The sequence below is a fragment of the Serinus canaria genome, chromosome 1, assembly GCF_022539315.1.
Source record: "Serinus canaria isolate serCan28SL12 chromosome 1, serCan2020, whole genome shotgun sequence".
Classification (NCBI taxonomy): domain Eukaryota; kingdom Metazoa; phylum Chordata; class Aves; order Passeriformes; family Fringillidae; genus Serinus; species Serinus canaria.
In genome coordinates this window covers 65,360,588-65,374,018 of record NC_066313.1, presented here as the reverse complement: position 1 = coordinate 65,374,018, position 13,431 = coordinate 65,360,588, and the positions used below count along the sequence as shown (strand labels likewise).

Genomic DNA, 13,431 nt, shown 5'->3' with positions numbered 1-13,431 from the left:
GGAAGAAGACCAGATTAACTTTCTTGCATTTTTCTCCCAGGGAGCCTACAGGATGCGAGGCCGCCTGGGAAGCGTGGACAGCTTTGAGCGCTGCAGCAGCCTGGCTTCTGACAGAGTACGTAAGGAGCTCAGCTCAGACTCGTACACAGCTCGCAGTGGAGCGTAAATACACCACTCTGCTTTCATTTGAAGGAAGTAGAACAAAGCACATCAACTTACAAAACTCAAAGATGTTTCCACTGGGAGGCAGAGGGTGTAAGAAAGCTGGGGTTTATGTTGACTCAAAGCTTCAGCTTTAATCTGATTGCCAGTCCTTTTTTCCTACACTTCCCTTGCTTTTACAAAAAGCAAGGAATTTCTGGTTTCTGCCTTGTTTTAGTGAAGTAATTAAGTCAGGTCATGTCTCAACAAAAGGAAGTGCTCTGAAGGTGAAGAATCCTTTCTGTAAGTAATAGTTGCTTTAGGGAAGTAAGAATTTTTGACCTGAGCCCAGCTGTTGGGGATGCTGTATGGTAGCAAGAGGGCGGAACTCCGTTCACTTTCTTTTTATTTCCTGTTTTTGAAGTTTTACCTCACATGTGGGTTGGTTGCTGGTGTTCCCAGGAGGTGAAGATTCTGTTTTGGTTTTCCTGCTACAGTTACTCATGAACTGGCTGTGTAATAACAGTCTCTCTTCCAGGATGTCGCTGTGACGATACAGGAAGTATGCTCGCGATATGTCGAGGAAACTAGCTAAAAGCAGTTTCCCTAGCCTTTTCCATTCCTGTGTTTTCCTGCAAGAGACAGAAGTCTGGTAGCTGGAATGCCAGTCCCTGTGAGAGGATGCCTGGAGTAATTAGCATGTTGTTTGTGTTGCGTATATACGGTTGTATTCCTCCCTCCGCTTTCGCTTTTTGGAAGAAGGACGCTGCTGGTTTGCAGTGAGCTCTCAAAGGATGTCTGGTTTGGGTGATAATTAGCATACAATAGGCCATGACCCAGAAGGGGGAGAGGCTTTGGTGCCCCGGTGCTGGCTGCCTGTGGGTTAAGTGAGGGCTCTCATAGGGCACAGAGCCCCAGGCCTTACTCCGCCAGCACTTCCTTTCAGGACACTTCTCCGGGCGATTCCCCGCCAGCTACTCCTCCAGCGTCCCCCGTGTCCTCGGCCTGGCAGACGTTTCCCGAGGAAGGCTCGGCCTCGCCTCAGTTCAGGAGGCGCGCTCACACCTTCAGCCACCCGCCCAGCAGTGCCAGACGCAGGATCACCTTCCAGAACGGCAGGTCCCAGAGCGCCCGCTCCCCGCTGCTGCGGCAGAACGGCGTGGAGGCGGCCAGGTGAGTGAGTCAGGGCAGCCGTGCCACCGCCCGCGGCCCCCTGCCCCCCCTGGGGGGGCTGCAGCAGCCCTGCTTCTGGCCAAGTACGTCAGGAGCTTAGTTCAGGTGGGTTTCTGCGCTTCTCCAGCGTTGGTTTGTTCGTTTGTTTATTTTCAGCCTGTCTTCTCTGCCTCTGTGTAGTCTGGTACTTTGCAGTAACTTAATAGTCCCTGAATTAGTGGTTGAGGGCAGGCATCCATCCATCAAATTGGTGATTCAGCCAGATGCCCGCACCAATCTGTTTATTTATTTATTTGAGCCTTTTTGGCAGTCTTGTTAGTCAGACCTTTTGGAAAAGAGGCTCTCAGTGCCTTAAGTGGCAGAGATGGCAGCCTGAAACTTTTATGCCAGGATGAAAAAGGCACTAACAGCTTCAAACGTCTTCAGCCGTGTTAGTCAAATCTCATAGAGACAATGTCCAGCATTAAAACTGGTGAGGAGTCTTGCAAAAGGACACAAGGATTAAACACATCCACTGAACTCTGAGGCATGTGATTTCCCTATTTGCCTTTCTCCAGAGCTTCCCTCTGTAACTTCTTTCTGCTTCCTTTTTGGAAACTCTCCAGCTATTAAGATATGGAACACTGTTCCTTCAGGAGTTCTTCACTCAGCAGAAGATGTCCCCACAGTTCATTGTGGGCCTCTTTGGTTGTGCCTTCTTTTTCTCCTCTCTGCTGGGTACCTGCAGTAAGTGACATGACAAACTCCAAACCTTTTACAAAACTCAGGTCCAGATGAGCTGAATTTTTTTGCTGTTGGAGGATCACATTCTCCATCCTATTGTCTGTTTCAGTGCTTGGCTGTAATTTTGTTGTTTGTGGGCTCTTTCTAAAACTGTCTTTAAATAGTAATTTGTCACCTATTTGATGTCTACATTGAAATATCAGCGTGAATGCTGCACCAGCTAGTAGAGAAGGGCAACAAATTTTATTCTGTTTTAAGAGAATGAAAGGGAGTGAAGGGTAAGAAAGTAGCCTTTCTTACACTGTGTTTCTAGAGAGGTAAATAATGTGTTTTTTACTGATAAACTTTTTTTCCCACTGACCGAGTTGTATGCAAACAGGAAACCCTGACAGTTCAAAGTGAAGGACTTGCTGACTGTATTACTTTGTAACAACTTGTAAGAAGTCTCTGATTAAGTGGCATCAGCAGATTTTTAGTCAAAATAGTTTGTAACATGGTTCTAGGCTGGGATTTTTCATTCTTTCCTTTTGAGGATTAGTTATAAATGTTCAGCAAAAGAAACTGAATTAATTTTTATGTCCCCTCCAATAATTGTCACTGCTACTAAGTAATGTTTAACTGTGGAGCAGGACTACCTTTCTTAATTTAATTACTTCTCAAAAATTTATCCAGAAGGACTACATTTACATAATCTCTACTTCCTAATGTGTTGTTTACAAAAGTAAAAGAAAACTGAAGAGGGAGGAACAATGCGGTTTATATTATTAGAAGAAGGTTCCTAAGGATATTTTCTGAATGTTTAAGAGATTCTTTTTTTGAATATGCTTTGGGAATAAATAAAGCTAAAGAAATAAGGTGGCCTCCCTGTTCTGCAATGTCACTGAAAAGTTTTTTAATAGAAATCAGCTCTAACAGCAAAATCAATATCCCCCGGGAACCTGCCCAGGAATGCAGGTGGTGGTACATTTTATGTTCTGGGAAACCAAGTTAATGTAAGCCCAGATATGAGGTATTTGGCCAGTGTCTCTAATCTGGTGGTTTTGTTGCTGTATCCGAATCCGTGCTGACCCATCTGCTGTGTTCTCTTGTTGCCTGCACAGTCCTGTGGTCGGGCTTCGGCGCGCTCTCAGTGAGAGTGAATCTGCGTCACCTGGTCTCCCCTCCTCTCTCTCTGCCCCTTCTTTCCTGAAAACCTTTTACCAGGGCTCAGGAAGGTTGCACCAGCACTCAGAAAGTGACCTGTCCAAGAGGTGAGAGCGTTGTCTCCTGCCTAATTCTCCAGTGCCACTAGCTTAACAGCAAGCAGGATTCCCAGTGGAATGCAGCACATGGCATCCCTCCCACTCTGCCTTGTGCTCCTGCATTTCTAACAGACTTCCGTGATGCAAATGGGCAAACAGGCTTTTGGATCAAAAAGCCTGTTAAAACTTGAGGCTTCTATGCTGACATCAAGTAGCTGTCACCTGTTTCTGTTGCAGTGTTGCAAATCTGCTGCATTGGTTTGTCACATGAAATGCAGTGGATTTTAGGAGTGTTATGCCAATTTAATGCTTTCTCTGCTGAATGCAAACCAGCATGTGTTGCCATGATCACTGGCATGTGGAAATAAGAAAAGAGCAGTGTGAAAAGTGTACAGTACTAATGTGGGATGCCTGTGCATGAGGAAGGGGAAACACCAAGTTAAGTGGGTGATACTAACTGTGAGATGTTTAGAGACAATTAACAAATAACTTCCAGCTGAAGAGGATTTGGGAAGAAGCAAAGGTATGAAAAGTCACAAACCCCCCCCAAACCCATCTCTTACAGACTACCTCCAGTTTGGGTTCCAGTCCAGCTTTGTTTCTGTGTTCCCTTTAGACAGCAGAGTTGGTCCAAGCTGAACCAATTCCCAGCTCAGTTTCTGCAGGCAATGGACAACATTATACCCAGCTTTCTGGGTTTGGGGAATGAAGGGTTGAGTATTGTATGAAAACTGTATTTTAATGCCAAACTGGAATTTCTGAGATACTGCTTTTGGAATTGGTTATGCAGGCAATTCCATGTGCTGTGTTTCCTTATAGTGGAGTTTTAAACTCTTGGGGTGGGGAGATCTTCAAGGGGTAATTCCCAGAAGACCACCATATTTCTACTAAAGTTTTACAGTATACACATTTCTGATACATTTGATCTTTAATTTGTATGGAGACTTTTGTGAAAATGGGATCTCAGTAGCTACAGGTCTTTCTGGGAGCAAGTGGGCCTGAACTGTCATGGTGAGGAAATGGCAATAGCAAGAGTACACCGGTAACATCTAGTTGGGTTTGTGAAGGGAAGGCAGCAGATACAGTCAGAAAGAAGTGCTGAGTGAATAATACTGATGTGAAAAGGGTCACTGAGGTAATCCATCACTTCAACTGGCTAATGGAGAATGAAGTATAATGTCCAACTGACAGTGGCCAAAACTTGCAAATGTATGTTATGCTATTAGGTTTAGGAGTGAGAGGAAGTTCTGATTTTTTACAGTGTGTCTTCTCTTGTGGGTTTCTTCATTGGTTTGTTGGGTTTTTTTCCTTTGGTTCTTCTTCTCAGAGAGGACTACCATCTATCCCAATAGGATCAGTGTGAGATGTTCTTGGCATTCTCATGTGAGTGAGTGTATGATAGGCTGGAATTTAGCACAGTATGTCAGTGCTTTGCAATCTGCAGACTATAAACTGTCTGACTGTTAGGAACCCCAACTAAAACTTCAGTGTATTTCCCAGAATAATCCTGGTTACTATGCACTCATGAAGTGTGGAATTCCTATTGCACAGGAGAAAAATTCTGTAGTCTCACTTCTTTATCACATACCTTTGAGATTGCACATGGTGCAGCAGGCAGCTTTTCTTGGTGTTCTGGCAAACTTCAGTGTGCAAGAGCAGAGACAGTTTCAGTTGGAATTCATTTTAGAAAGATTTTTGAATTGTAGCAGTCAGGTGGGCTTATGCAAAGAGTTTTATAGAATGGCATGGGATTTTTTGTGGTTTTGTTTGTTTGTTTTCATTTGTTTTTTAGGATTTTTTATTGAATCACAGAATGATTTGGGTTGGAAGGGACCATAAAGGTCATTTAGTTACAGCCCCCTATACAGTTCCTTTCTTTAAGAAATCAACAATGTACTGAACTTTGGCATCAACATAATATTTATAGGTGCCTTCAGAATGTTTTTATGGCATTGTCAATATATTTCTCTGGAGAGAAGTCTGGGATAGAAATGGTCTCCACATAATCCTGACTGTTGACAAGTGTGTTGTGCAGCAATGAACAGAATTGCAGATAAGGATTAAAAAAAATCTGGTCAACATAAAGCTAAACAAGGCTTTTTTATGTAAACACAAGAGCAGCATTTGTAGAAATGGAGCAATCTTCAGTGTAGGTTTGACTAGCCCACAATTTCTCTGTTCATTGTGTTGCTGTGCAAGGATAATTTAAACTGAATTTGAACATATTCCTTTTTGTAAAACTGCTTTGTGTCTCATGAAAGAAGTAAAATACTTGAGAATATTCTTTAAATAAAATAGCAGAAAGTGATTATTCACAATAAAAATATATGTCAGGAGTGAGAACCAATAGAGGGGTGTAAGCTGGTAGAAACTGGTTTTTCTGCTTCTCAGATGGGAAGAATGCTTCATGTAGTAGTCTTATATATAGGTCTGCCAGCTTAAGTGCTGGGAAGTTGAATTCTGTACTTGATCTGGGGGATTTTGTACCATCTCAACCTCCAAATTGTGAAGTAGGTTGCATTTATTCAGTTGCTACTTAGAGCAATCAAGAAGAGACATTGAAATGAAAGCAAAAACGGGAAAAATACAAGTCTTGGCATGAGCAACAACAGTACTTATTCACAAGTCATTTGACTTTCATGGACTCAAGTGCAAAATAATTCAGGTAAGTATTATGTAAAGAGTTCACAAGAAATGGGGTGGTAACATTGTGGTTTTTTAAATATCTGTTTTAGGGAGCATTTTAAAGAACAGTTCTGGGAAGAGATTTAGATAATTAAAACCAAGCAATGAGAATGTTTGTAGTCTGACCAATTTTTTGAGATTTCTTCTTTCTTTTCTTTGCATTTTCTTCCCCTGAAGTAGCTGTCTCATCTTCATGCTTTGCATTACCTGATAGAATAGTGAATGGGTGAAACTGAGTTGCAGTTACCTGAGATAAAACCTTACATGATCAGTGCTCTGTACTCTCGAGTACTTGGGGTATTGCCTCAGACAGCTTAGAGTGTAAGTAGAGGCTGAAATATTTGAGGCATTATACTGAATTTACAGCTGCTCACTTTTTATTGTATGCAAGCTGATAAATGTGTTTTGGTTTCTGTATTGGGTCAGAAGTGTAGGGTAAGTAGTCCTGCAGAGAACCATTATTCTCCAAACTGACTTGTGATGCATGTGTCTTAAATATTACATTTGAAACAATATTTAAATATTGCCTCAGAATATTACATTGTTATTTTCTTCCAGTGATTGTTCCATTAGGTGACCTTGCAGCATGTTTCCCTTGTAGATGAGAAGATGTCCACCTCAGATGTCTGTGTAGGTGGTGGTGAAAACTCTGCTCTGCTTTTCCATGGCAATGACTGAGCTCTATTTAAGAAGTTGTTTTTCCTGTTTTGGAGATGCATTGCCTTAGTCTCTCCACGCACATTAATAAAGCTCTTCATTTTGTGGGAGCCAATAGCTAATTTTTTTTTTCTTTACCCCCTCCCTGTTTAGAGAAACTGTTTTTTGCACCAACCTCCTGAATCTTTTCATTAGGGTAGGAAACACTACCATTTTACTCTGACTTCTTCCTGCTTTTGCTCTGAAGGGTATTTTTTCACACCTTCAGATCTGATACTAAGCTAGGAGTTGTCTGTCTTGAAATGAGGAAACTGCCTTTGCTCCCTTTCTACCCTCCCTTTCTAAATCTCAGTGTTTTCCTGGGTTAATATGACAAGGTGTGTTTCTGAGCATTGCAGAAATTTTCCTCTAATCACTTACTGGACTCTTTGAAAGAGAAGGTGATTAATATTAGTTGCTTAAAGTGACAGGGGATTTTTGTGCAGGGAGGATTAAACAAGAGAAATACAGGTCTTCAGAACAGTATGATTTGCATGCTTCATGAAGTAGCATATGTGATTAGTTCATCCCAATGTAAACTTCATGACTCAAATGTAAACAGGTTAGTTTCATACCCTAAAATAGCCAGCTTCTTATTCTGACTTTTCTGTGAATTTTGCTGCTGTAAACTGAACACTATTCCTAGGACTGTCTAGAAGCACAGTAGCTGAATGTAGATTTTTGTACCTAGCAGTAGAAAAGAACTTTTCATTCCCTTGTTACGTAGCATCTGCTTAGTGAGCCCTGGAATGACTCAGTTTTTCTGTTATAACATGTGATGATATGTAGGACTTGAAATAGTAAGAAGTAGCTCTCTTACAGTTATTTATAGAAATATAAGTTAGAATTATATATATCCAAATTCAGTGTCCCATTTCCGAGAGCTGGACTGAAATACCTTTGAAAAACAGCCCCTACAGGTTCAGAATGAGTGTTACAATCTAAGTAGTCTGTGTTTGGCTACCATGAGCAGTGTTAACCCATCATCATCAGAGACAAAGAGTTGTCACAGTTGCTGTTTAGGTTAGTGCAACATGGGGATCTACTGAAACCACCCACCAACAGTGTGATGCTATAGGGAGCTGGGGCACTATGGAAGCTAAATCAGGAGTGGAGGACAGTTCAGACTGTGTGTCATTCAGGACTCCCAGCTGGTAGAGCTGTTCTTAGAGGAGAGCAAGGTTGGTGTCTTGTGCTGGTTAACTGAGTTTGAAGTCATGGCTATTTCTCTGCCTGGGTACAGAAGGAGGGTCTGATACCTTGGTGTGATAGTGAGTCTGGTTGGTCACTCAGGCTCACAAATATCAGGGAGCTGTTGTAGATCATTAGCATAGTGACAGCTTTGGTGAATAAAAAGGGCAGTCCTGGCTTGGTGAATTCAGCACATTCATTGAGCACAGAGTTTTAGTTATGAAGTGCTGATTAAGATAGTGTAGCTGGTAGACTGGTGTAGCTGAAACTTCATAGTCCTCCCTTGCAGATCAATCCTGTGCAAGCCAGATATGGGAGGATGGATCCCAGTTGCAAACTGCCATCACCTGCAACTGCCTTCCCACTAAAAACATAGTGAACGTGCTGGGCTTTCCTTTCATCTAACTTTTTGGGATCTTGGCGCTATAGCATTGAAATTTATTACAGGATGAAGGTTTAAGTGTAGATACTGTTTTGATATAGCAGTTTTCCCTGTGATGAAAGTGAAGCTATAGAAACAGCTCCCTCTGTTTGATGCTCTCTTCCTAAAAGCTTGTAATTGTGCCTTGTGCTGTTGACTTTACATGGAAAGATTAGTGGCAGATAATCAATGTGCTCATTGTTATACAATATCTGTGCACTTAATTTGCTACCACAAATGCTGAAATATTTCTGAAATTGGCTAAAGTACTTATCTTTTGTCTTTTCCTCTGGCAGTAGTCAGTAGAAAGGTATATTTGGTGTGTCCTCCCTGTAAAGCTTTCCTGTATCCTCTCCTTGTTTCTTCAAGCAGCATAAGATTACATTATTAATTATTAAAATGAATGTGCAATTATATTTCTTCATGCCATCTGGGGAGAAGATCTGCCCTCTGTTTGCAGGGTCTCTGTTCCTACAGCTGATGAAACATGAGGACATGTGTCCCCATTTATCCAAGTGACCATTCTTGAAGCTTAGGAAAGAGACTGTATGAGACGGCAGAACATTGTCTCCAATGAAATATTCACCTGTGAGCTCAGCATGACATTTATAATGGCACTACATGGAGTGCTGTGCTCCACTGGAGCACCATCTCTGCTTTTAGGTGTGTTACATCAGATTGCTCCCAGAAAACTGATGTATAGCAAAACAAAACCCATTGCTGTCAAAGTTAGAGGCAAAGTATTACCATGTTTCTCTCTTAGCTTCTCAAAAAGTTAAGCTTTTATTCTGAGCTTCCAGCTGAGCCCTGTATGAATGCTCTGAATGCTTCCTGGTGGTATATAGTGCAAACTTCACGGCACTGTGCACAAGAAAACAATTGGGCACTACAGCATTCAAGGTGGAGCTCACACACAGCACGCTTTGCCTTCTTAAGCTTCCCCACAAATGCTCCTGCAGGTTTGGTTATACATTAGACAGAGGTAATAAAGAGGTTTTTTTTCCCCTACAAGGAATACTGACTTTAAATACCCCATCTGCTTTTTCTTTCCTTCAGTGATGGGGAGGGAAAGAAAAGAACATCAACCTTCTGCAGCAGTGAATCTCTAAATGCTGCGGGGGCCACGCTCACACCTCGCCGCATCTCCTGGCGGCGGAGAATATTCCTGCAGGTAGCTTCACCTATGAATAAATCTCCTTCCAAGATGCAGCATCCAGGTCTGTGTGTGCTTTTAAAGAAAATAAACAAGCAGTTGTTACTTAATACTGTAGTGAACTGCAGCATGTGATAATAAGAAAGGGAGAAGGGAGTCAGTGTGGTACAATATTCAGGCTAGAACCTCGCCAGAGATCAATTGTGCTCATTTGCCTTTAGACTATTTAGGTTTTTGTTGCTTTGGAGAGAGGATTTTGGCATCGAAAGCAAATGAATTGCAATCTGCCATAGCTGCTGTAGCAAAGGAGATTAAGACTGGTCTCTTACTGACAAAGATAATATTTTTAAGAGTTAGGAAACTTTTACCCTGACCTGTGTACATAATAGGAGGGTTTTGGTAAGTTTTATATTTTGTCCTTGTAGTGCACATAGCACCTGTTGCTTGTGTTAATAATTCTTACAGCTTTAAGCCATTTAAGGTAGAAAATTCCTGAAATAGCTGAAATAATGCTATTCATAAATTCCGATTTGGCAGAAATCAAAACCTTAGGCAAATGGTAAGCTCTGTATTTAGTGGCCACAAATTGCTATAGCACTCTCTGTAGTGCAGGTTAGCAGGTGGAAAAAGTAGCTTTAATATTGAACCCGTGGTAAATCATAGCAGTAAACAAGCTCAACTCTAAAGGCTTTGTGGATAAATGCCTTGTGATAACTGGAAGGAGCTGGCAGAGGAAAGGTTTGAAATACTGGGTGATCCTTTATCTAACTCTATTTAATTTAAATATAACTTTATTAATGTAAACAAAATGCTGAAAAAAATTCACTACTGTTGCACTGCATTTTCTCTGGGTTTGGAATCAGCAAGTCACTGCTGAATGTGAAAGACAGCTATTTTTGTTCTGCTATGACAGATTTTCATGATGTGTCAAACAATCTGAGTTTCTTGTAATAGCTTTCTGATTCTTTGCAGATGGTCATGATGGAAGTGAATTGTTACCCTTATCCCCTCTTGCTCCACCCCTGGAGGAAGACCCTCTTGTTCTAGTATTGCAAAATGAGGATGGTCCAGATAAAATTGGAGAGAGGAAAAACTCAGAAGAACTACAAAGTCTGTGGAGAAAAGCCATCCATCAACAAATTCTGTTACTTCGAATGGAAAAAGAAAACCAGAAGCTGGAAGGTTAGCTATTTAGAAAATACCCCTAGAAGCTATTGCAGATTCTGCTGCCTGAAGATGAAAATTGTTCTGGTGTTGGGCACCTCAAACAAAGATGTGGTTCTGTAACTTTTTAGTTAACAGTGCTAGAAAAAACCTGTGTTTTCGTAGTCCTCTCTCACAGTCTACCAGGTTCTCTGTCTACCTGACTTTAAATGAGTAATCTTAGTGATAGATGAAAGTGATAAATTTTCCTCTTTGGGTGCGTATTAGACAAAGAATGCTACAGTCTGTGTTGTATCTGTCTGAAGTCTAGGAATTCTAATGTGAAGTGGAGTGAGGAGAACAGGTGCTGTGTGAACACTTAGGTATGGTAAACCTTACCCTTTCTGTCTCGTTTCAGTCCTTTGCAGCTCATGGCCTTTCTCTCCAGGCTTTTTGTTCTTCATTAACCACATCACAGTGGTTATTTATTAATGCTTGAATCCAAATATGATTTTTGAGCAACTGGCTCTTGAGGTATGTCAGAAAGTTCTGGTTTTTTGGAACATGAGCACTGTACACTGAAAATTGAGTGCTGTTAGTGAGGGATCTGAAGTTGACCATTCTGATTGCCAACTGCCTCAGCTTCTGGCTAGGACATTTTTTTAAGGCTGGTCAAGGCTCACACAAATAAAAGATGGGATGTAATGTCTATCCTAGGATATATAATTCTTCAGTATAATAGACTAACAAGCTTTTGGTGGAAGCTGAAAATTCCATGTGTCCTCTACAACTGCTGCCTTCATCTTATCCTTTATGCTGTATAGCCTATATGGTAGTCTGATTCTTCACACTACCATACTACTTTAAACATAATGATCTTGTTAAGATCAGCTAATTCGTTTTCCTTCTTTAGGCTAGCTTACTGGGAAGGCAGGGAGAGGAAAGAAAAGCATCAGGACAGAAGTCTTTCCATGTCCCTGCAAGTGTACATCCTTGAGTGTATTTCCTACACACGCTGTGTATTTCTCGGTGCCGTTTCTTTCTGCAATTTGTCTCCCTGTTGGCACACAGTTCTGTGGAAACTCCTAGATTCATAGGGAACATCTAGAGAGAACTTCAGCCAAAATCTTCATTTCATAAACCATTTTAGCAAATAGTCTATTTTTGTGGGGTGAGTAAGCTGGAGATCTGCTGTGGTGACTAATTTAATGTTATTCCCTCTGATACTTGGAACTGCTGAGGGATAAACTCTGCTATACTTACCCTGTGTGGCTGAGGGTACTGAAAACTGTTAAATCAGTCCAGTTCCTTAAGACTCAGTTACAAGTTGCTTCCATTCTGTAAGAGGAATGTAGAAATCAAGTTCTTCCTACCTGATCCTTCATGGTGAAGACAGGAGTGTTGGCAGTGTTGAGATGCCAAACTGGCATACATTTGCTAGCCCGCATTCTTGATTTTGCTCTGAGGAGCATGTCTCCATTCTTGTATTCAGGTTCATGAGTACTCCTGCTGAAACTGGTGCTCTTGCTAGCTAGAATTCATCATCTTATTTTCAAAAGGTGAAAAGTAAACTGTTCTGACACCTATCTCTGGGTTTCCTTCCTGTGGGCTGTTATAGCATGGGCCATTTTATGGATGGGACGTAGGCAGAGCTGATACATTCCAAACAAGCATAGGTTCAGATGGTTCTTGGCATCCAGCCTACAATTAAATGTACATCTCAGGAAAGGGAAATGTAGTAACAGAAATGCAGAAATTTCTTTACTTGAAGCCAGGTTCCAGCTGTGAATTTATTATCTGTATGTATTAGACTGGTTTAAGACTAGAATTGCTGTGAAACTGTTTCTAGTGGATTTTTGTTAATAATTTGTTGACTTTTATGTACAAAATATTAATAGAACCTCTTTTCCTATTCCTTTTGCTGTCGAGGAGACTTGAATGCTATTAGTTCTTTATTTTACAGAAGGTAAGTTCTGTCAATTGCACAAACTTGCTTTCTTTTTCTTTTCCTTTCTTTTTTTCTGAGAAGCTAGAAGCTCCTTTTTCCAGCAGGTCACCTAGAAATACAAGAGCTGCAAAAAGTAGCAGGCCACCTAGCAATGATTAGAAAAAATGTTAACAAGGATGGTTGAAAACAACAAAGGATGGGGTAGTAGGGAGGGCACGTATGATCGACAGGCAGACTTGCTGGCTTTCGCTAGGGCTAACTGCACAGTTCATGTGGGAGTTTGTTGTCACCCTGAAATATGTTACTGCTGGCTTGGATCTGTTGCTTGCTGCTTACAAGAGTGAGAATTCTTAGGTGAAATCATCCAGCAGTAGGGCAGCATTTGAAATCGCCCCAGCTGAACTGCACATTCCTGTGGTAAGATCACGCCCATTTTTATGGCAGTGCACTGCACTTTGCATAGTACCTGCTTCTTACAGGGGCCCCTGTAGTCCTGAATGGGTAAGATCTCAGAGTTGTAACATTGGGCTTTTGGAAATAATTTGTCATTTTTGGAGTGGGCTGGGCAATGATCATGTGGATTGATCCAATATTGGCTCTAGCTGAAGTGAGATGAGTAGGCGAAGGAACAGATGGTCTTGTTTTGCAGGGTGTATAAAATGTGAGTGAGAGTTTGCTTTCACCCAGAGGTGATGGAGGGAAAGGGAATACATTTGTAAGAGAAAGAGGGCTTCTGCAAGAAGTAGTGTGCACAGATCAAGGTGAATTTGGGATAAACTCAATTGCAGCTCGGAGGTGATGTTGTGAAATGTACAGTTACTCCAGTGACAGTTAAACATATCTCTCTGAATTAAGACACATTCAAGTCACTGTTTCAGTTTTTTGTACCAGTAGTTAGAGGAACTGGAGTGTTTTT

The 13,431-nt window shown here is 41.4% G+C and overlaps 1 protein-coding gene across 5 annotated transcripts in view; it reads left to right on the top strand.

Moving 5' to 3' along the window:
• TBC1D4 (TBC1 domain family member 4) overlaps positions 1–13,431 on the top strand; it is a 110,535-nt gene that overhangs the window by 82,967 nt on the left and 14,137 nt on the right. For 3 of the 5 annotated variants that reach the window (XM_018908718.3, XM_050981499.1, XM_050981512.1), the window contains exons 9-13: positions 41–115; positions 1,088–1,314; positions 3,138–3,287; positions 9,328–9,488; positions 10,397–10,606. In XM_018908718.3, coding sequence (XP_018764263.1) covers positions 41–115; positions 1,088–1,314; positions 3,138–3,287; positions 9,328–9,488; positions 10,397–10,606 — 823 coding nt within the window. The other 2 variants (XM_050981519.1, XM_050981505.1) reach the window with 2 other exon arrangements.